The following is a 25156-nucleotide window of genomic DNA, read 5'->3' as shown; positions in this document are numbered from 1 at the left end:
GACGCGATTACTCTGCCAAATGTGTGAAATGTAACGGATAAATTTCTATTTTTCACGGCAGTATGATATTTCGAAGCACTTGGAGACGCAAGACCATAAAAGATATTTAAATACTGCTCTATCTTCCTCCAAAATACAGAAATTTTAAGTAAAAACAATTTATGAAAACGAAGAAAAGAAACTAGCATTAGCAGAAGGATGTATTTCCATTCTATTTTTTATAGTCATTCCTTCAGATCTAAGCTCTGTACATCACAAGTTATCAAATCGGTTTTGCAGCGCACATGATACATAAGGCCGTTCAAACTGCTGCTGTTTTGTTGCCCGCAGATGTGGAAAATATTGTCATTAAAATATATTTCTATTTCTACATTACACTGTGCGTCTTCAAATGCTGAACGAATTTTGTGAAAATACGGAAGTCGCATGTATAAGAAAATACTTGGTTACAGTAAAACGCGCTAGTTACCTCTTTCGTCAGCTGTAGATAGAATTTTTAAATTATACCACACCATGAATTCTACCTTCTATAACAGGCTTAATGGCCTAGAATTGTAGAAGAGAGTTTTGAAAAAGAATCCTCAAATTTAGCTAGAGTAAAAACAAACAATCACCTTTTTTTAAATGCTATTGAAGTTATTGAGGGAGATAAAATTTTGGTAATCGAAGTAGCGAATGAAGTTTAAAATAACTGAATCAAAAGCGGTCAGAAAGTCAAAGCGGTCGACTAAAATCTCTATGACCTTTGACCCCCATTATGACTTTCGGAGGTCAAAATAAATTGTTGTACGGATGAATGAACTGCGTAACCGACTTTGGGACCCTCCAAAACCTATGGTTTGACACGTTGGTTGTCATGATGGCCAGACATTTAACTCTATGACCTTTGACCCCCATTGAGACCTCGGTGGTCAACAAATCAACAATACGGATCTATTAACTGAAAAATCGACTTTGGCACCCTTCAAAACATATGGTTCGAAACCTGGGTGTCACGATGACCGGACGTTTACCTCTACGGCCTTTGACCTCCGTATTAACCTTGGAGGTCAATTAGTGAATAATACGGGTATTTGGACAATATCAATGACTTGGGTGCCCTATAAAATCCATGGATCGACACCTTTGTTGGTATGCTATTCCTTTTGCCACCCTTATGACCTTGACGGTAACCTTACTGGGTCAACGGTTGAATTTTCGTAAATTAAAGTGTTTTTTTTTCGGGTTTCTTGTGTCCGAAAACCCAAGAATTGACATTTTTGGTCAATGAAATTAAGACATTTTTCAATCTCGATTTTTTACTTTAAAACCACATAAGGCAAATTAAAATTTTTGGTTTGGACCCACATTGCGAGGTCAAAAGGTCAAAATTGTAAAAATTTTCCTTAAACTCAACAAAACTTAGGACCTTTCCCCATAAGTGTACCAATTTTTATGAATATTGCTCGATGCAAAGTTACTAAAATTACGGGTCAAAAATGACACACGACCGTTGGGACAGTCTTAATATTCATTTTCTAGGAATGTCACCGTTAGGTTAATCTACTAGTAATAAGGAATATTTCTAAAATAATTTTGCCTTTTTATGGACCCCTCCCTTCATCCTTTGTGAGATATCGTGGGATTTTGCCTTCTTTCTAAACTCACGTAGGATTTTTCAAAATGCGTATTTTCAGTGTAAATACGTTAATCTAGGCTTCATTGTACTGGGCTAATAAATAAAACGATTTAATTATTTTTATTGAAGATTACCGAGATCGCAATAAACTGGTTTTTGCGGAAAAAATTACGAGATACTTGCCAGGACCCCTTCTTTTTACCTAGAGGGGGTGAAAAGGTATGGTCTAGGGGGAGGAAAGCCATGGTCTAGGGGGAGGAAAGCCATGGTCTAGGGGGGGAAGCCATGTTCTAGGAGGGGGGGGGGCAAGCCAAGTTGAGACATTTTAGCATGGAAAAGATGAATGAAGAACATTATAACAGCGCTTTATTAGTTTATGAGATCATTTCCTTGAAAAAATAGTTTTATTTCAGTTACTTAACTTATACTAATACATATCATTTTTCGTTGGTTTGAAGAAAATTTGTTGAATACTTTCGTTCCAATTCAGTACTGATTTTGCTTAAAGAATTTTGCGATTTTTGCTTCTAGGGGGACAGCTGCTCCCCCTGGCCTTCGCTGGGTACGCCCATGTTTACATATGACATTCTTAATCAATTTATTTAATACGATCGCTTCTAGCTTTATCTTGATTTATTTAGCTTTTTGCGCACAGTCAAGGCTATAAAATGCCTTAGTTCATCGTAAAAATATATTTATTAAGTGTATAATCATTTTGCGTGCCCAATATCGTCACTTTTCGGCGACTTTGCAGCGAATGAGCGTTAAAATATCTCAAGCGCGCATACGGAATATCGTCTGCAGTCCCAACCGTGACGTCACGCTCCCTCATCCCACTCACTTCCCCGCCGTGCGATGTTGGCCACAGCGTTCCGCCCGAGTGGCACGTCTACTTACTTAAATGGTCTAAGTTTACGTGTCGTCACGCCTAGAATTGACAACACAGAAAAGATGGCGGAAACAGGGCCCAGTCGGAATGAGATTCAGCTGGTCTTTAAGAAATTAAGGTCCATTGCATGTAATAAGGTAAATATGTAAATAATATTGAATATTTTTTCATTAATTGTTGTGGCATTTGGTCTTAATGTCCGTGGTTTCACTTGGTCTCATCCCAGGATTTTGAGATGTACTGTCTGCAAGGTTGTGATATTGCATTGTAATGTATTATTCATGCTACTTTTGCCATGGTTAAGCATCCTTTTATTAAATTAAATGAGATTTGCTGACCAAAACTTTGATTTCTGGTGTAGGTTTGTTTCGACTGTAATGCGAAGAACCCAACTTGGGCATCTGTCACGTATGGAGTTTTTATTTGCATCGACTGCTCAGCTGTGCATCGAGGTTTAGGTGTTCATGTCACTTTTGTGCGATCTACTCAACTAGATACTAACTGGACATGGGTTCAAATACGGCACATGCAATTCGGTGGAAATGCCAATGCTGTAAGTAGTGGTCGTGATTTGCCATTGCCAGACGCTAACTCCATTTTCGTCTATGTACTATGATCGTGTTGTTTCTTTTTCCAGAGAACATTTTTTAGGCAGCATAACTGCACCACGAACGATGCGCAGCAGAAATATAACTCTAGAGCTGCCCAGCTGTACAAAGAAAAGTTACGTCATTTGGCTCTTCACGGGAATGCAGTAAGTGTTCTATTCGGATTTTAATTTGTCTTTCCTGAGTTAGGATGGATCTTGGTAGCAACAACCAACATGTTTATCTCCTGAAATCATATGAGTTATCATATTAGTTCGGAAAGATACATTCAGCGAAAGTTCAAGTGTTGCTTTTCGTGATCCTCAGTCGTATACCCACCGCCGTTGTAGGTAGTTGTAGTATCATGCCTAGTGATTTTGCTATGTTTTACGATATATTACTTTGAGCTATAGCAGTGAAGTATCCTATATTATGTAAATTCGTATTTTCTGTCATGTGCAATGCCATATCTAGTTAATAATTAGTCGCAGCCCATTTGTAATCCCCTCTCCTATGTGTTTCGAGGTTGTGAAAAAATTTCGAAGGAAAATTCTGGTGTCAATTTAATTAGTAGGGCTAATATATTCTGGAAGTCAGCTTAACTAGTTTTGGAATGATAAAAGGAATGAATGGTTGAAGACAAATATTCATAACCTCTATTGAGCTATATATTGGTATTTTTTCTTTAATATTTCATTAATTTTCCAAGACATTTGGAATTGAATGGTAGAAACTGGTCCTTAACCAGGCGGTGAAATTTTTTAGGTTCCTTAGGGCCCTTGAGCTGGGTAGTATGTACTTGACAGTTTCTTGGAAGTACCTTGATTGATATATAAATAAATGGATGATACCTGTATGTGGAATCAAATCAACTTACTTGCTGGAATGAAGTATTACTCATTGTAATCACAACTGAGTACGGCTCGACTACAGTCCGGCCGCCGAGAGTTGTCCGATGACAGCTAGAAGGAGTAGGGGGCAAGGTTGCCAGGTAAGAAATGGAAACGCCCACACCACACGTAAACAAAAGGGTTCCCTTAAGAAAGGAACCAGAAGGGACGACGAGCGTGAAGGACCCAAAGGAAGATTCCTTTGTTTTGGCGATTCGCAGAAAGGGCTTATTTTGGTGGCTCAGGCTTGTTTCAGTGCTTCATATCCATGAGACAACGTTGTATGACTGGGCGAGGGTATGAGGTGCGTTTGGGGGACAGCAATTGGCTGCAAACCGTGCAGGCGCAGGGTTCTCCGCCCCTCCTTTTGAACTGTCATCGGACAACTCTCGACGGCCGGACTGTAACTATTTATTGTTGACTAGTTTTGAAAACCTTTGCATCATTTTCAATACAAGCAACTTTATGTAGAAGATTGGACTTAGAGGTGGTGTTATTATTTGTTATCTGGTTGACTTTTGGACTTCCATAAACATACATGTGAAATCCAGTTAATGTAATGGCTTCAAATTTGCTGGTCATTTGCACACTGCTGCAGTTGCTTAGGACATCAATATTTTTGACAGCCAGGATGGTCAATGGCTTAGTAAAAGAGAATGTTGATAGGGGTAAGTTAATGATGAATCAAGGGATGATCCTGAAAAAGTATTTTTTGAGCTAGTAAGGATTTCATTTAAAAATTTGACCTTGCACTGTTTGACTTAGCACAACATGTATAGTACTGTCATCCTAAAAGTCTAGTCTGAACAAGGTATATCTCGTGAAATGTTTTGTAAAGCTTACTTATCCTCTCACCATGCATTAGTGGCTTGTCATGCCCAATGCATGACCATGGTATTGTGGGGTCCTCCATAATATGTTTAGTGGGTAAGATGTTTCTAACCATTGTGTATTGGCAAAGCCATAACCCAGACATTATGCCACACAAACATATCATGATGAAGTTCGAGAGGTAGCCTTAGTGGGACATGGTTCCACGAAATGCAATCACACCTCCTGCCATTCCGGGAAGCAGAAGTATATAAGCCCACATAAGTATGTGTAAAAAATTAGTGTAGTAAATGTTAAATTCCCCACTGGTTGTGCTTATGAGGGCTTTATAAATGCAAGTAGACAGTGAACATTTAATTAAATGGAATGTTTTGGAGAAATATAATTTCAGGATTTCTAAATAAAATTTTTTCATTGGAAATACATTATTTTATTGATGTACTTGTCGAAAACTTTGTTGTAGGCCTTGAAATGAGATCCTTGGTGACCCAAAAGTTGTGTTTGTGTATTAACTCTCTTCTAATAGGTAATTTTGAATGTTCTCCTCCTTCATTTTCCCATCTTAATGCTGTTTAGTTACAAAATTTTGCATCCTGCTTTGTCTACTTTCATTTTTTTGCAAACTTGGTTTTAAAACACTTTACCATTTGAAGATATTGACAATTAATCAGCCCCTAAAAGTTATCTGCCAGTGCGTCTTCGCTTGGTCATGAGAAGGGCTAACTCAAGAATGTGCACTTGTTAGAATTTATGTGCGTAATTGCTAAGAAATGAATTTTATATTTTTCACTCATTGTGATAACTGTTAGAAGCTTGAACTTCCACAGATTGTGATGCATGTCATGGGTTTCTCTTTAACTATTTAAGATAATTATTTTTTAAATAAGTTCTGTATAGTGTTGGTTGGTTAACCTATAAAGTCTTACGAAATGCATGTTATGTTCAGCTTTTTCTTCAAGCGTTTTTAAAGCAATGTGTTTTCTATAATGTTTTGTGTTGAACTCCCCCTTTTTTCATATAACTGTACACGAGTGATATAACTTTGCAGCACCACCTAGAGTCCCCACACGATGAAGAAAAGGGTGATGAGGCAAACAAGGACAAGGACGTTGATTTCTTTGAGGAGATGGCCACCAAGGAGAGTGGAGATTTTGAGCACTTTGATAATTCTCTTGATGCCTGCCAGTCTCTAGCCCAGGTGAATGTTTAGTCATAGCTTACAAATCATCCATTTTGAAATGTGGATATCTTGTTACATAAATTTTTGTGTTCCTTCAATTAGCAGTTTAACTTTCCAATGCATGAGAAAAGGTAGAGAAAGAGTCTCGCGATAGATGCTACTTATTTGACCACAACATCAATGTGGTGGGATCAATATGTCAATAAACCACAATTGTGGTTTATTTACATATTATTTAAAAAGCAGTGTAATATTTTGCATATGGTGAATGATATCATAGATTTATTCGAGGTATAATGACTTTCTGGAGCAGAGAAGTCAGGAATTGTTATATTTTAGTGGTGTTCAATATTTCGGATTAACAGATTCTTAGTCTATCACTTTCTTATCTTATCTTACTATATCTAATAGTTATAGGGTATGATCATTGAGAGAGGCAGAGTTGACAGAGAGGACTTCTTTAGATTGAGGTATTTCTCAATTGTCTGTCACAGTACATGGTGGTGATTTGTGAATGAAAAACTTTGCTGTTTCTTCAATTTGGAACTTTATTGTCCTGACTAGTTTCGATACACTGTATCATATTCATAGGGGAGCCGCCATGAAAAATGTCGTCGCCTTTTATAAACCCATTTCAGTTAGCAGTTCCTTATAGCAGTTAGTGAATTTTTATCTCTAATATGGCCTTTGATTGTGTATAGCATGGTTTAATGGTATGTATTTGGTACTGTTCAACGCTTGCCAATAACATTTTTATTTTTCCATAATCACACTGCAAAGTGCATGCTAGAGATTCTTTTCTGTGGAGAATTTTGGTTTCTAAAAGGTTAACTATAATTGCTTGTATTGCAATTATTAATACTGACCTCTATTTTTCAGTTCTTCCTGATAAAAGGAAAATTATTTAAAGAAATAGTGCAAAACCCAAGTGTGATCCTCCTACTTGCAAAAATTTCCCCTTAAGTTAATATCCATCATCAATAAAATTGACTTACAGAGCACCATTTCGTAGTGTGCAGTTACGTATATTGTGGAAATGTGTTCCCCAATTACCTTCCCCTTTTCCCCTCCTCATACTATGTGAAACACCCATCATTCCTTTGTTTTCCATCTCTCCAGGGTTGTTATAGATCATCAAATGTCAGGGAATTTGGCACTAGCATTAGGGAAAATTAATATGATGGCAATCTGATATAAAGAACCACAGAGCAAGATATTTCTTTTTGTGCTCATGGTAAACACTTTTATATGGCTGAAATGAATTTTTGTAAGTTGCTGGTTTTTATGTGACAATTGTAAAGAATATATTATAAAAAGAAAGTTCATCAGAAGATCAATGATCCGGAATACACGGGGGAGGGGATTCCAGAATTATGATTTTTCTGTGGTTAAGAACACTTTCTTTTCAGTGAGTAGTTTAAGTAGCCATGCAACTGTTGTTATTAGTGGAATCGTGGATGAACAATATTAGCTTAAGAGTCCAAAATATTCTCTCCAATATGAATTTCTGCTCATCAACAAGAATTTTTGCATGAGTCAATTGTATCTACTCTAATCCTTCTTCATCGTCATCTTCCGCAAATGCAGTGTTGGGACTCACAAGCCGGGTGATTTGTCTTAATATCATCTTTTGCTCTCCTCCTTCTGATGTCAACACCGGACACTTTTTGTATAGAATTCGAATTTATGGAGATAAGTGATTCCTAAATTGCCTGTGACTACCTTGTCTTTCACTCTTGAAATTTGACTTTAGTGATAACGTGACCACTGAACGCAGTTATTTTTCCCAGAGCAGGTGTGTAATCCAGGATGTTTTTCATTGAGGGCTTATGCCCTTTTTAACTCTCTTCCTGGTGGGTAGTCCATTGTTCATTAGCTCAATATATACCCAGTCCACAACTTTCCCTTTTCAAACAAGAAGGTGTAATGTGGAGTTCACTCGAAGCTCCTTTCTTTAATCCATTCCTGGGTCAGTTTTCAAGGAGGAACATGGAAGGAACTGAGGGTCTTACAGGCACCGGGACGTATCCTGGTGCACCCTCCAGCCTGGAAATCTTTGGCGCCCTCCTGTTCTGAAACTGACAAACTTTACAGTCAGAATACCAACATATTGAGTAGTTAACTTGATTTCAAAGGCGTCTCATTTTACGGCATATTTAACACTGCCTTCAGTAAACAAAATAATAATTTAAATTAACATATTTTAGTCTTGTAAGATTCAATTCATTCTCATGCGGATAAGGATTAAAATTTCAAAATTTATATATTATATTCCACATTCCCAGACCTTGCAGTAGTCCTCCTCCTGCATAGTGCTGGTGCCCTCTGACCATGGCAGTCCACCCTAAGAAGGGGTCCAGCACAGGCCTAGGGCCTTACATTTCTTTGATTGGAGAGCAGGAATATTCTTTCTCACCAGAACAACATCATGAAGTAGATATCATAGATTCCAACTAACAACGTACAGTTGGCTATTAGAATTGGTTTAAATAGAGGATATTTGTGTGTTGCTATTTTCTATCAATAGGGAATGGGAATGAAGTTTTGACTACTGAATTACAGTCCATGACTGTAAATTGATCAACCATTGTGTTGAATCACCATGGACTTGTATGCATACTTGAAATAAGATTATCTTTTTTGGATGACATTCGAAGCCAAAATGTGTATACGCAACAAATGGCCTTTGTACCAACGAATGAATTTAATTTGAATGAAAATTCACTGTGTAAAGTGGCCTTAATGGCTCATTTGACCATCATTTCGCTTGGACGACGTAAAACATGATGTTGGCTAAAGTTTATAAAACCCTCTGTTATACAAATATGATGATATTCCGTTGCTAGAATTCTGAATTTAAGATCTTCCACTATAAATATATTTGTGAAAGAATTTTGTATGTTTTTGACTGTCACTCTTCTAATATTTCGTGTATTGGTGGAAAGGATAGTCTGCAAAAGTCATGGGTAATGAGGAGTCAGGGAAAAGTCAGGAAATTGGGATTTAGGAATTTGTTGCTAACCTGCACTCATTCCCTTCCCCTCCGTCCCCACTAATTGGAGACCTATCAACTGTGAAAAGTGCCTGTCCAACGTAATTCCTATCTATGTACAATGTAATTTCTATCGCTGCCTACCGTCATAATCTCAGCGGAAGCCTACTTGGGATCCTGCTCTTATTATTGCCATTCTCCCCTAGCCTCTCCATTCCCATCAGCGCCAGGATTTGTATGAATGTGGCTATAAATATGATTATCTCACTTGAAGATGTCACTCTGTGATAAAACCCAAGTCTTATATTATAAAACACAGGAAGCTACAAAGTAAAATTGGTTACTTTCCTTTACGGAGACATTTCAGGTAATACAACCCTCTATCATTAGTGATAGTTGTTGGAAAGGGAAAAATTAAACCTTGCGTAAGGGCTTGAAGGCTTGGGTCCATGGAGAAAAGACTATTTTTTTCTCTGTATGTCTTTTAATATAAATAGTGTAAATTGTAGAAGTATGTTAATGGTACAGAAGGACCTTGGAAATATGCTGACATCACTCTACCCAATGTTCAATCTCCATTACAATGGGTATGGAGTAGGTCTAATTCTGGGTGTGAGATTGATGAAATGAAACTTTTCAAATGGGTGGCAGTATTCACAATTTCTATCCTTTAAAATATGAGTGATTGGTTGAATGTATCTATGAAAACCTATTTAAAGTCTGTATGCTGATGTCTCCTGCTTAACATGAATTCCCTTAACTTGCTTTTCATTGAAACACTGATGGGTTTCAAAGATTGTTTTCACTTAGTTCAACCTAGTTCCTCCTTTACAGCATTATACCTCTCTTAATATAAAATTTGCTCAACATGGAACTTTTTTGCAACATATCTGCGCAATTCCATTTATGATGGAATTACCTTCAGAGAAAACTATGCAATAGGGTATTTCAATAAAATTGTAAAATACCAAAAAATTGCAAAACTTCTGTGTGCATGATCAAAAAGCATTTATGAAGGTGATGTTCATACACAGAAACAAAATAAATTATCGAAATGCCTTCTAAATATGCCTATAATTAACATGTGATGGAATTACTCCCAGGTCAACCTCCTAAGTGTGATGATTTCAAACATCTTCAAAACTCTGTGAATCAAATTATAATTTGAAAACTTTTAATAAGGCTTTGAACAATGTTTCAAATACTGATTTCATAAACTTCAATCATTTAGCTTTTCATTTATCAAGAAAAAATATTTTCAGCGTCAAATTTAATTTGAGAGAAAAAGTTGACATTATCATAGAAATGTCCATCTTTAGCGTGAGAATGGAGATTTCTGCAGTGTGCAATGAAATTCTTCATTCTCGGTTACTAATGCATCATCCTGAAGGTGCTGGTAGTGCTGCCTGCGAAACTGTTGTCTTCGCCAGGACAACCAACACTGCAACCATAAATGAAGAATTTCATGTCTTTAGTGTTTAGCAAGGCATACCTGTACTCCTTATTCATGAATTAGATGGCACTTTTGGTTGCAAATAATAGCACCTTATTTCTTAGTTCTTTTAAAATAATAAATATTTTACAAATTTGGTATAATTGTTCAAAAAAATGTGCATTATATGTTGAGTACATGCATAAATGTTGTATAAGAAACAATAATTATCATATCATGCTATCAAATTTTATGAGAATGAATAATACCATTCATCCTTACTTTTTCCTGATTATAAACAGTAGCTAGACGAATGAAAATACAGCAGACTTCCGATTATCCGGCTGCGGTATATCCGTGTTGTGGATTATCTGTGCATGATTTTCACTGTTGCTCAATTTTTTCTGCGATCTTTATAGAAAAATAAAATCGGACGCAAAATCTTCGGAATTAGTGCTTTAATGCTAGGATACACCGAGCTTATTATTTCCGTTAGAATCCCCTTTGTAAAACGGAAGCGATCGTGTGCTAGCTGCATTCACGGGAGCACCGTGTTCCTGTTTTCCAAGCCTCGCAGTCTGCGACTGTGCTCCGTGGTCAAGGATACACGTCCCGCAGCAGTTGCAACCCGGGCAACTTGTGCGAGATGCGACTACGTGGCGTGGTGCCTGACAGTGTAGTTTCCGACGTCGAGCAGTGGTTTTGAGGCATTCGTGCAAACCATTTTTCAGTATCTGGGATCACACAGCCACAGTTGTGTGGTTTTCGATACCAGGCCTTGCTTAAAGCATTAATCATACGAGTACAATCATGTTATAGCCACGTTCAATGGTGTCAGGCTCAACTTTGTAGAAGTTGAAGTTCACAAATGAAAAAAACGACTTCGTTTTCTTCCACAAATTTATTTTGACGGTACGACATGTTTCGACCTTGAGCGGTCATTTACGAGTACTTAGGTACTCGTAGGTACCTAAGTACTCGTAAATGACCGCTCTAAGTCGAAACATGTCGTACCGTCAAAATAAATTAGTGGAAGAAAACGAAGTCGTTTTTTCATTTGTGATGTTATAGCCACTAAAAAGATCGCGAACTGGTGATGAAAGCTGTCAATGAGTCCGGGAAGCACTCTAAAATAACAGAATAACGACATTAATAATAATAATATATGGTCTTTTTTCACGTACATTATGAAAATTACTAGACATTAAATTGAAAGTTTAGGTTATCTGTGTTTTCCGATTATTCATGCAGTCTCTCCCCATCATTAGCCCACATAATCGGGAGTGTACTGTAGGTGTTTTGTGAAAGTCTGTGATGCTTAATTCAAATTTGCTTATGTATTTGCTGTGTTTCTTTAAGTTGTCAGGTTGTGAATGTAGTGTGTGCCATGCTCTTTCTTGGGGCAGAGGCAATGATTGCTTGCCTATTATGATTCTCCAGGTACTGTGAATTTCATGATTTTTAAATTGCACCTAACAGATGGGCTTGCTAAGTTAAATTGTTTTTTTTGTCTTCATTCATGATTGGCAGAATATATACTTGTGACAATGGTAATGATATGCTAAAATATTTTTTGTACAGTCCAATGGAACCCCTGCGAGTACTGAGCAAGGTACTAAGACACCAACATTGAGTGCAGGCACTAAGGATGGACCATCTGTTGATGGAGCCTCTCTTTCTACTAACATGTCACGAGATACTGCCCAAGATAGTCGGAAGCCTACTATAGGAATGAGGAAACCTCAAGCGAAAAGGTCAACGGTGAGTCCATGACTGTTTCTCAATGGAGTACGGTGCCATGTATTTTAAAGTATTTCCTGATTATGTGGAACTGATAAAGGTATCCATTTTTATGCTTCCATTCTATTTTTAAATGTGAGAGTTAATTAGAAGTAACATTATTATATAATATTATGATTGTCATTATATAATATTATCAGCTTATAAATTGTATCAAATCATATGCAGAGAAGTTTTGAGTTTTACCATATCATCTGTATGGAAGCACATGGATGTATAATAATTTATGAATTCTAAACTGAAAAGTTGGATTTTTTAGTACAGTTACAAACCATATTCTTTGCCTTCCATGAATAAATATCGGTGTAAATTTTATGAAATTGTAAAATGAGTTGCATGGAGTATAATTATGCAAAATATTCTTGTATATTCTCATATTTAGGCATAAATTTCCCCCTCTTTGCTACATCATAAGTCTTATGTCAGGATTTTTTTCCTGTAGTGTTTGTTGCTAATACAAAAAAACTTCTGAGTGTTGGTACTAAATTAATCATCCCTTTTTGCAGCCCTCATGTTCGTTAAGTGATGTTACTTGTTAAATTGCTTTTTGTTCTGCTTTCAGTGCTTAGATTTGTTGGATTTAATCTTAGATATGTTTGTATTGCACACACTATCATTTGACTACATTAAAAAATATGTCAAAAGCAGAATAGAGGAAAATGCATCAATATCACAGATTTAAGAAATTACTGCTACAGTTTGCTTCGTAACTCAACTTCATGAGGAATTCAGGCTTTCGTGAAGGCCAAGACTCATGTGTACCCCATCTTAAAAATTACTTTGCTGGTGAAATTTCCTTTTGTGATGCGCTAGATACTCTTTTTGACTGTACCGAAGAAAAGCTCTCCCTGCAGAGGGTTAAGCTGTTCTCTGATGTGGAGATGTGTTTAAGTGTCATTGCCGATTCCACGTCAAATTTGCCAAAAATTTTGAAAAATTTGATAAGGTTTTTGTGACCGGGACTGCACATTGTGTATGGGAAGAAATTGTTACCAAAATTGTAATGCTGTGTAGAGGTTTTTCATCCTACTGCTGTTAGATATAAAGAGGTTTGAGTGCACACATTTGTGTTTGACTATGTTTCATCATTTGAATAGTTGGGTGCCAAAAAGGGCCTTGGAGCTCAAAAAGTGAAGGCTAACTTTGCGGAGATAGAGCGAGAGGCATATTTGGCCGATGAGAGGAGAGAAAAGGCAGCAGAGGAGTCCAAGGTGGCTGCAGAGAAAAAGGGTGAGGAGGAGGAAAAACAGGTGAGTGGTTGGCAACGTGTTTGTATCTCTGTTAATGTGGCCTGTTTATTCCTTGTCTACCCCTCGCATCCATGATAATAACACCCATGTTATTGAATCCTCTTCCACCAATGTAATTTTTGGGAATTATCAAGTATGTAAGAATGAATCTATAGAATGGATAAGTATCTCTTATTTATTGCTTTACCTAGGGTCATTTTCCCACGTGCATATTTTGCTATTTTCAGTTGCATATGTGAGCTCCATATGTATAATATTTTGAATCTATCATTCTTATAATACTTGCTTGTGTCCATAATGATTGCTTGTAAAACAGTCATGATGAAAACTTTTCTGCATGAGTCATTGGAAAAAACAAATTCAAGTCTTTGTATTTCATTACTTGCACTGAATTTTCTTTAGAGTTTTTGTCTGATAGTTGGTCTTCTAATTGATTTCTCTTAAATTCCTCAACTAGGCACATCTCTAGGTTTATTCTTTGCTCTAGAAATTACCTTAATTCCCTTTTCACTGGTTCTTCTCCTTTGCATAGCAATAACTGATGAGAAATCATGAAAATACTTTTGATGAAACCTAAATTTATCAATATACAATATATTTATTTTTAACTATGGAAAAACCTTGGTAAACTCACACTTTGTCACTGTTTACATTGCAATCTGAGTGATGGTAGCAATAGAGATGTCTCGCAAGACATACGCTATTTCGTGGAGAATACAATTCAAAATCTAAAATAGTTATGGATGTTCTGATATTATAAAGATATTCTCATACATTATTTGTTTGTATGAATTGTCATCAATTTTTTGTGAATTGTATTGCAAACGTCATTTGTTTATGGTTTGAACAAACCAGAACAGGAAATTTTTAAGTCAGGCTGCTGAGCTTCAAGCCTATTTCTACCGGACTCATATTTTCACAGCAAGTATGAAAAAGTATAAAAATTGTGATACATTAAAATCACGTCCATCACCCCACTAGGATGGTGCCAACGAGACATCTCCCATTACCGAAGACCATATGCAAACCGGCATCCTATTAGTAGTAGGTTTGAATTCCCAATTGCCAACTTATTGCGGTCAGACCATTGACAACTGCGAAACCATTTTTGGAGATATCGATTCCTATTTTATTTGGCTTTGGGAGATACACTTCTAAATTTCATTTCTGCGAATCAGCAGCCCCATTTAATTTTGTATTTTGTGGTATTGGTGCCAGTTTTACGCTCATGTTTCATTCTGTTTCAGCTTGCATCGATGAGGCTGGCCTACCAAGATCTTAGCTTGAAGCAGAAGCAGGAAGAGGAGAAGCTGATGCAAGTGGACCCAAAGAAGGCTCAACAAGTGGAGAGGCTTGGAATGGGCTTTGGGAGCAGAGGGTGAGTGTTTTCTCATCTCACCATTATCTTTTTAGCATGATAGTTTAATTTAGGATGTCGAATCATAAATGTTAAATTTTGACAAAGGGAATAAATTACCATATTGACAGTATATATGATGCATGTTTTTTCAAAAATAATATAGCTCAAATAAACAATCACCTGCAGCATATATGCGAAGGTTCGACCTCCACGGTTTTAAGTTCAATACAGACTCTGTTATATTTACTAATATATATTTATTATTCAATTTAGGAATATTGTAGTTATTATTAAACTCATTGCTACTATGTGACATTATTTATTGTTTATTTTTTCTATGTATTACTAGCATTTAGTTCATTCTGCAATATTGAAGGAATTTGGAGCGAGATATCAAACGAGCTTGATAAACATATATGATCAAGCTTGTTTGATATTTTACTTCGATTTTTATGGTCATTTAACCCATTATTCCCCAGACTGCACATAGGGCTTTTAACTCCGGTTATTTCGTATTTTACGGTTAATTATGGTCTAATTAAGATTAATTTTCGGACAAAATTAATATATTCAGCATAATATATGGTTTGCATAATGTTGCGTTTACGCAACGCTGGGAAAACTCCGGAAAGTAAAAGCAAAAAAAAATTTGAAAACTTAGGTTGCATATTTTATTTTTCATCGTCTTTTCTGATGTAATGTTCAATAATATGCTGCTCGGAATTAAACGTAGCGCTTTGAACAACATAATTATCCTTGATTTGCAAATTTGACATCTTCGCCGTGAATTATATGTAGCCTGCGGATGAAATGCCGTATTCTCCCTTGACGGGCATGCTGCGGTTAACCCCACATACATGTTATTTTTCCTAAGGTGTCTCGCATGTGGACACCGATTTTTATGCCAAATGTCATCAGCCATTGTATTGGAAACGATTTCTAGTCTCAGTAAAGTTTTACGATCTCGGACCGAAATTCTAACTGAGGAATTGCTTTCCCTGTGACTTAGGCGTAAAATCACCACGGATTCACCACTGCACTGTCAACCCCTTTTTGTAATAGAGGCCACCTCCATTTTTTGCTCATAAAGTGGATACGGTAACATACAACATAATTATCGAGAAAATCTACCCCTCCCATTCCCTGATTGTAATCGTTGATGATATTTCGATTTTCTACGGGAATCTCCGGGAATGTCTTTTCGTCCTTACTATGGGTACCATATTCCCATAATTTAAAGCAACAGCGATGACAGAGTTATCCTACCATCGCACTAAGAGAATATTTTTTGACCTGACAAACGAATAGTAGAAATCCCCGTTAGGTTTTTTGTCAAATCTCTCGAAGACATGAGTGCGCAGTTTTCCGTTCGTATTCCTCTTGCTTTTCCCGTTGAAAATAACAATTATCACTTAAGAGTTACCAATAGATTGTAACTGATGAAGAAATTATCAAAATACTTGGCAAGAATTTTCGGAGACTAACAAAAAAATTCAGCAAATTTATTACAACCCTTTCTTCTAGTGAACTTACAAATCCTAGGCATATCACTTTCAAGTTCCGCCTCACGATATGGCAAAAATTGATTGAGATAGCCTGTAGATGAGGTCAGACACCACAATGTATAACCTACTCTAAATGGTTCCCCACAAATGAACATTTTAGCTGCGTGCTACCTGAAATATGAAACCATTTGTTGGGAAAATTCCTAACTGAATGGAATTTTGGTTAAGTCTATTGAGAAAAAGTCCAACTTTCAAAAATGTATCACTTTGTGTAATTGAGAATTATCGGAGAGCTGTCGATATTCATTTAATTCATCAAACCAAATCCTCGTCATAAATTGCCTCACAATTGCGACAGACATCTACTCTTGGCTTGTCCAGTACAACTTAGTGCGTGGTAATATATGATACCCCGACAACATTACCATTCCAATTATTTTTTTATATCTGCCTCACTCTGAGTAAATGTATGGTTATTAATCTCCTATGGAGACTCCTACGGAGGTAGATTCTATTTTTTCACATTCACCGCTGTTTGTTCTCTGCATCATTTACCTGGGCGTGCGCATTTACTGGACGATTTTTCTTTTGATACTGCTTGAGTAAAATATGATTTACCTTGCAGCACCTCCTGCATATATTGGAAATACTGAGAAGATGTAATCCCCATTGTAGTTCCAAAGTTAAGAAAATATTATAAATCGCCTCTCCTGTCATTTTATATTCTTCAGTTACCTTCTTGACACTTCTTATAAAGTATAAGCCTGAGGCGTAGAAATAACGAATAAAACTTTCTTCAATTTTAAATCTGAAGGAAACCCCTGAATAAATTATTTAGCAAAAAGCCGAGCAAAAACTACTGCGGTATGATTAATATAATTACTGGATGAGAATTAAAGATGCATTTCAGAGGATAATTTCAGTGATACGAACCCAACTGAAGCTAGATTATTAGCCTTACATCACCTAAGCGATAGAAGAAAAAATAGGTAACTCAGGATTGCACGGAGAAAATTCCAATGAGCGACTAGAGGAACGCTCCACCTTCCATCACAATCCTGCTTCAACTAATGGGTTTCTCATCCTCTCATTCTACCATCTCTGAAAATGAATGCGTCTGAAGCTGAATTTAACGTCAACGAAGTAATCCTTTCACTCAACGACATGGGAATGACATTGCCCTGTATCGGTTCCACGTGCGCGCGCAACAGTTTGACTCCACGAAGTATCAGAGTGTTCGATGTAAAATTCGTACCGATGGCCATGTTGGAATTCAAGATACCAATCACCCTTTACTATGCAAACTCACAACCTGTGAGTGCCACAAATGCATCTAAACTGCCTCCAAAAGACGACGTTGTCGATTAAATGCCATATTGACGATTTTCGTTATGCTTTGAGACAAGCCCTCTGGTCTACCAGAGAATTCCCATCGTTGCGTAAACGCAACATTATTTACAACAACCATATTTATACCAGTAGCGATGAAAGTTCGTGACAAAAATAAACATGATGAATAAAGAAGCTTAGAACTAAGAGAAAACATTACCTCTAGCAAGATCGCCCAATAAATCTTTGTAAAAAAATATTTACAGTTTGTAGTACTTCAGCGCTTCGAAATAGGCAAATTTCGAAGTAAAATAAAAATTATTATTTTAATGAATATTTTTCCAAAAATAACTGAAAAAGAGCGAATGGTATTTCAGGAATTCAGAAACCCTGAGAAAAAATTATCCTGAAGCAAAGGTTTTTTATAATAATTTCAATTCAATAATGTTGCGTTTACGCAACGCTGGGGATTAATGGGTTAAGATCCAAAACTTAAGTTGTTGGGGAGCCATGCCTTCGGACAGACTTTTTTTCTTGTGCATACCATACTGAAATGAGTGTGTGTCTTACACTCTGTCAAATATGGTTCAGTGGAATCCCGATCTATCTTTCCTGCATTCATCGTTTTTTTCATCCATCCCCCTGAAAAACAATAGATTGAGGTTCCACTGTACCTCACTGAATAATAATGTCTATTTTAGATCTTTAATAGGGTAGTTACCTTCATAAAAAAAACAAAAGGTATTTATTGCGATTTGTTACCCACCATTAATGTATTCATAATATACAAATTATTTGGTTTTACATATCCCAGTTTAGACGAATGGCAATGGTCAATTTTAACCGCATTTGAAAAAGGCCAGATTGGCACCCATGCAATGCCACTCCAAGTGACGTCACAGGGATCTAGATGCTATACTAGTAAATAGGAGTTTTACATCATCTGAGATTACCAATGCATGCATGAGGCACAGAGCTCAGGGAAACATGTCTTAATAATCACCTATTAAAACTGCCTAAGGTCGGAAAGTTTTCTTCGTTTGATAGGGTATTAATAATCCTTATTTAAGCCTAGCGCTACCTGCTGGCAGGGTACTCTGCTACCTGCTAGCATCCTGTGTCGTATCAGCGCTCAAAGCCTCGCCCCAAGGTTACCTCACTTGTGGCAGCGGGAACCAGAATGACATCACACGCGGTTTTCCCAGCGTTCATACTTAGACATCGTGTTTTTGCAGGCATGAAAATTTTCACTTTTCATTTAATCGCGAAAAATAGATATCATCATTTAAAAATCTAAAAGCGTGTAATAAATACTCCAGGAGTAATAATCTTTCGATTTAGGCAATTAAAAAAATAATAGGAAACCACCGTATTATCCATCCAAATGGAGAGGAAAGCCCAAACAAATTTACCGGTGATAGATTTATGATCATTTTCTTTGTAAAATATTTTTTTTGTTGCTTTTTTGATTTCCTCTGCTTTGTCTACATTTTTTTGCTTCCATTCCATCAGAAAAATTTGTTTTGAGGTTGGTAAGCTTAAGAATCGGCAAGTAGAGTAAGTTAGGGCAGTGAGAGTATTGATATGCAGGGGGACTGGCTAAGGCATTGGTAGATGGATAAGTCAATGACTGATTAATCAAATGATGGATATTGGATTTCAGTTGCCTACTACCCTAACCCAAAAATTACTTACTGAAATTCCTGAAGAGGATTTTCTCAGTCAGTTGACTCTAAGAAACCCAATAGTATATTTCCACATTATCTGTGTTACTTTCCCGTCTTTCACTAGCACTGCCAGTACCTTGTGTCTCAGGCAAATAAACTCCACTCCAAGCCAACTTTCCGTATCAACCTATTTTTCCCAGTAAACCCTCATATGAGGCATATGAGTGAGAACTAAAAATTCTCGACTACCTTCTATTTGTGGTAGCTTGACATGTCGCACTTGGATACATTTTGTGTGCACTGAGAAGATGTTTTAAGAATGGTCATGTTTACCTTAACATTGGGCTTGTAATTGCCTCTTGGCTGGGTCAAATTTAATTTTCGTTTGAAAACTCATGTTCATTGCCTTTGTAATGAAAACTCTTCAATTTCTCTTGATCATGGAGTTGAAGTTGAAGATCATAAAGTATTTATTCATTCATATGGGGTAGAGGTACAAAAACATCCTAATGAAACTGTTATGTCACTTTGTAAGACCAGTATTTACAGTTTTCTAGAGATCATAGAGAAAAGCATAAAATACTAAAGAACCCAAAATTCCTGGAAAGATAAAATTTTTACAATTACACATTTATGCAAGAAAATTATCTAATGATTTAATTCCACATTGAAGGTAATAATAGGATGGTTTCTTATTATTTTTTATTGCCTAAATCGAAAGATTACTACTCCATGCTTTTAGATTTTTAAATGATGATATCTATTTTTTGCGATTAAATGAAAAGTGAAAATTTTCATGCCTACAAAAACGCGATGTCCATGTGGGAAAAGTCCATGTGTCGTCATTTTGGTTCCGGCTGCCGCAGTGAGAGGCCACCTTAGTGCAAGGCTATGAGCGCTGCTACGATGCAGGCTGCTAGCAGGTAACAGAGTACCCTACTAGCAGGTAGCGCTTGGCTTAAATAAGGATTATTAATACCCTATCAAACAAAGGAAACTTTCTGACCTTAGGCAATTTTAATAGGTGATTATTGAGAGATGTTTCCCTGAGCTCTGTGCCTCATGCATGCATCGGTAATCTCAGACGATGTAAAACTCCTGACTACTCGTATAGCATCTAGATCCCTGTGGCATCACTTGAAGTGGCATCGCATGGGTGCCAATCTGGCCTTTTTCAAATTAAATTAAAATTGACCATTAACATTCGTGTAAACTGGGATATGTAAATCCAAATAATTTGTGTATTATGAATACACTAATGGCGTGTAACAAATTGCAGTCAATACCTTTTGTTTTCTTTGATGAAGAAACTACCCTATTGTGTATTCCTACTGAGTGAGAGCATCAGCGCATTCTTCATACTTGTGATATTGTTTTCATCTTTAGGTACTTCATTATATTTTTTCTACAATGGTTTTTTATGAGTAAAACTAGAATGGATTTCAATGATATTTTTCTTATTGCCTCGGGTCTTCTGAATTGTAATATTTCTGATAAACATTTTAAATTTGGTATGTTTTATACTTATAATGAGGTAGCTTAAAACATTGATGGAAGTGTCAACTTGCTTGCTTTAATTGTTAAATCAATTAACTGTAAAATATGTTCAACTCTCCAAAATCAGGTCTTATCGATCTTAAAAACGTTTTTTTTTATACTCACATGAATATTTTCCGTTGCAGTGGTATTAGTCACTCGGCCTTGAATGACATGAAGACAATAGAGCAGGAGAAGCCAGCAGGAAGTAGCAGTGGGTCATCGTCTCGATCCTCCGTCTTGCAGAGAGAAAGCGATGGGTTCTTTGATGATTTCCAGTTCTCATCGGGTGGATTTTCAATGTGAGTTTGAGTCCTTGTATGACGATAGTAAGCATGACACTGAAGAATGATTTCATACTCCAGTGTTCAGGTCATCATGGTCTGAGGAAGGTCATTGAACATTGCCATGATTGCCTCCCCAAAACAATTATCACCAACTTACTAGTCATTACTGCAGGGTGCGATAGGTGGCGTTATTATTTTATTGCCAAAACTGGTGATGTTACTTGCAAAAGTGATGTTATATACTGAAATCTGTTTTTTTTTCAATGGCAACATAATAAATGTCAATTAAGTGCCATCCTCATGTTAGGCCAACCGATTAACTCAGTGCTAAGCAGACCACTGACAAGCGTATATTTAAGCTAAATTACGTGTATTATAGACTATATATATACAATGCTGATGACAAAACATTAATTGCAATTTTGTTTCTTGAGACTGTGAAAAAGTGGCAGTGAAAAAAATTAAATTAATTACTGATCTTGATTACAGGTATAAGAGCAGCCCCACTGATGGGCTGCCATTTGAATCACTGCTCCTAGAATCATCCCCAAGATTTCCACAGCCCTCCAAGACATGGGGAGCAGAAAGTGACCAACCGCGGTCATCATCGACAACCACATCGCCACGGGAAGAGAGAGCCAAGGCCACCAAAGATGTTGCTCCTGGCAATGAAGCCCAGAAAAAGTTTGGAAGTGCCAAAGCCATTTCCTCTGACCAATTCTTTAGAGACTCATCTGATAGCAATGTACGTATGCGGTATAATTCAATGAGAAATAATGAGTGAAGAGTCATCATAAATTATGTGGCTATTAAGCCCACTTTAAGGGCTCCATTGTGAATCTCTTTATTTTGTATTTTTATACATATCTGAAATCAAATTAGGTTCTAACAGAATCAAATTTCCCATTGTCACTACTTATCTTGTCAATATTGGTATGAAGTGGAGGCCATGAGACAACTCTTACAGCTAGAAGTACATTCATTTTTAGAGGGAACGTGGTCTAACAATGGCTTCTTTAGATTTATATTATTATATTTCTAAAGTTAAAGTTCCATCCATAATATAGACAGAGAAGATGCAATAGAGAGGAATTTGGGCAAGGTTAAATAAGGTAAACTAAGAAGGTTAAGTGGCTGTTGAAGAAATTCAAAGAAGGTAGAAATAGTAGAAAGAGGCGGTATAAGGAAATTTGTGCGATCCATCATCTGATGAGTAGAAGAAAAATGTTGGGTGAATGTTGTTCCAGAAACTAATGGTTAAACTGAGGTGATCACAATTTCGTTTTACTTGACATAAACATACCAATTCTCTATATTTTTTTCAATTTTTTTGGGTGAAAGTGTTGGACAGTAATTTCAATCAAACTGATGCAGAATTATTTATGCTCTCTCTTAGTTCCTATTTTTTTAGGATGCTTGTATATGTACTGAAAAATCAGGCCTCTTTCTAGCTGTGATAATAAAGTGGTATCTTATTATTATATGTATATTGTGAAGCATGGAATTATTTTTGTATAAGGAATGTTAGATGCCAGGGAATTTAAACTCCTAGTTTTCTGTAACCCTGACTCCAAAGCACACACATGAGTTTATTTCCCTGAATTTCTATAATAGTTTATACCTCAGATACCTGAAACTACAGCAAAAATATGACTGTTTAACAAAGTAATAAGTGAATGGAATTTGGGTGAAGATTAACTAGATGGTGAGATCTAAAAGGAATTTATGAAAAAATATTTGGATAAATTTGCAGGAAATAAAAAAAATTTCTTGCTTTGTAGGAATCTTTAACTTTTCAGGTTGGGTTGTCTTTGAAAACATTCATTTCATCATTAACAGTGATTTATATTTAAAGTCATTTGTGTGAAAGGTAGATTTAGTGTGGAAAAGAGTAGTATTTTTCTGATAAGCATAATACCTAGGTATAAGTGAAAGTTCTCAATATTTTTTTCTAAATTTCCTTTTTTTAAGACTTTCAATGCAGGGTAAAGGTACTATCTTTCTTTGAATGCAAATCATCTTCACCAATCATGCTTATGGCATAAATTCAGTTGTCCGTCATTCAGGAAAAAATGGAATTATAAACTTACCCCTTTGAAGGTTGTGCTCATTCAGCTTGTGTTAAATCAGCCGATGAATAATGCTTTCATTAAGCATGGCGCAAGAGTATTCATGCATTGCTGGTATTTCTCAGATACAGCCGACAAACTTTATCTCATGACGTAGTATATGACAATTATATCGATGCACATTACTCTGTAAATTACTGATGGTAAGTTAATTTTCTTTGCATGTTACTTTTTTGCTTAACATCAGTTGTAGCTAATTGGATGCTAATTGAGTTTTACGTAACCATTGGAAAGATTGTGGCAGAGCATAGGTCCTCGAATTTGTAGTACAGTGGAACCTCGATTTATCGTTTTTCAGGGGGATGGATGAAAAAAACGATGAATGCGGGAAAACGATGAATGCGGGAATGGTTGTCCGGGTTGCCTATGCCCCAGGAAACGCTGGATTTTTGCGAATTATGACATTCATTAATGGATTCAAAAAAGATTTTAGCTGATTATCGGAATATTATTCCTTTATCGAAACACTTAGGTCATATTGTTGATTCGGATTATATCTCTTTCAAATATCCTGAAGGAACACGCCGCCTTGCTAAAAAAATGTTTCACTCCACTCGGAATTTTCACTGCTATTATGCATTTCTGTTCGACGTAAAAATTCTTATCCATCAAATGCCATTTCAAGTACACGTATTTACGAGAGAAATGTGCGTGTTATGCCTCAAACAACTGATTTCGCCGTCGCAGTGATTGGCTATAGGATGTATCAAGAAGGCCAAAAATAGTTTATTATTTGAAATGTTCCTTTCTTGCAATTAAATGTTTAATATGATTGAGGCAATGTGGCGTTAATCGTCAGCGGCACGCCCACCTGATCCTCGGCTTCATCCCACTTCTTGTTTTCACCAGGGATCTCGCTCTACCCCCACCCCTGCCGTCATGTACTAGCGGACATACCGAGGCGTGCTGTAATATTCACGCATTTGTAGCCCGGATTCTTTTCTTCGTCTTCGATTATTTTCAGCCTTTTAAAGTTCTCACTTGTGCCTTCGGAAGGGCCATGGTCCGCAGACGAATAAGAATAAAACTAATAAAAATGAAACCGGACTCTATTGAACCCACACGGAAAATACTCGCCGGTTTTAAGCCAACCCATCCTGGAAAGTACGGAACCACTCGTTCGAGGTGAAGTTCGGCACTAATGCTATCGCGTACGGCGTAAGCAGAGCTTACTGCAGACGGTGAAGCATGACCGTAAGGCTGCGCAAATTTTTTTATTCTATGGAGAAGGCAACTTACCCACTCATTTCTAACAATAAGTTGCATAGCTCTGGATGAGCAGATGAATTCAGATTGCTAGTAGGGAGAAACAATATATCCTGAGAAGACATCGCTTCGTTAGCACCTCAGACAAGTGAGACTTGTAGCATAACTCGTTTATTGTAACCAGACGCCCTGTTTTCGAAAAAAATCCGCATCAACTGCCATGAAGCTCACTATCAGCTGCGAGGATGTCGATATTCGACAGAAATCACCATCTTATTATACCAACTATTTCCTTGCTTAAAATGGTTAAATAACGTTAGAAATACGTCGTGTTTGGTATCATTCTTTTTTTAATTACGTGCACATCACTAATATCTCAATATAATAGAAGTAAAATACCAATTGCCGAAATTCATTTTTACACACCTTTTCGCCTAATAGGTGATTCATGCAGCAGTTGACATCCAGAGGTGGGGATCTTTGAAGCGAGTCAGCTAAAAAAAAGTCAGCCGTCGAGAAAGGGGGAAGCGTGAAAAAGGTTTCTTTTGTTCTCGAGTAACTTGATATTTTCTTTCGAAGCTAAGGTCTTCGTAATACGATCCCTGCTCGAGCTGGGACCTTTTTTTTTATTTCGGAGAAGAGGAAAGCTTCAGACTGGGAGAGGCGAG

The 25156-nt window shown here is 36.8% G+C and overlaps 1 protein-coding gene across 3 annotated transcripts in view; it reads left to right on the top strand.

Annotated features, from left to right (window-relative positions):
- The first annotated feature begins 2535 nt into the window (after positions 1-2535).
- LOC124162027 (ADP-ribosylation factor GTPase-activating protein 2) overlaps positions 2536-25156 on the top strand; it is a 35866-nt gene continuing 13245 nt past the window's right edge. For 2 of the 3 annotated variants that reach the window (XM_046538354.1, XM_046538355.1), the window contains exons 1-9: positions 2536-2644; positions 2869-3060; positions 3145-3261; positions 5864-6013; positions 12001-12180; positions 13317-13469; positions 14717-14847; positions 21013-21168; positions 21643-21898. In XM_046538354.1, coding sequence (XP_046394310.1) covers positions 2570-2644; positions 2869-3060; positions 3145-3261; positions 5864-6013; positions 12001-12180; positions 13317-13469; positions 14717-14847; positions 21013-21168; positions 21643-21898 — 1410 coding nt within the window. In that variant the 5' untranslated portion in view covers positions 2536-2569. The remainder of the gene's footprint in view (positions 2645-2868; positions 3061-3144; positions 3262-5863; positions 6014-12000; positions 12181-13316; positions 13470-14716; positions 14848-21012; positions 21169-21642; positions 21899-25156) is intronic. The other variant, XM_046538357.1, reaches the window with a different exon arrangement.

The sequence above is a fragment of the Ischnura elegans genome, chromosome 7, assembly GCF_921293095.1.
Source record: "Ischnura elegans chromosome 7, ioIscEleg1.1, whole genome shotgun sequence".
In the NCBI taxonomy this organism is placed as follows: Eukaryota; Metazoa; Arthropoda; class Insecta; order Odonata; family Coenagrionidae; genus Ischnura; species Ischnura elegans.
The sequence above is the reverse complement of the archived record's forward strand: the minus strand, read 5'-3'. Positions and strand labels throughout refer to the sequence as shown.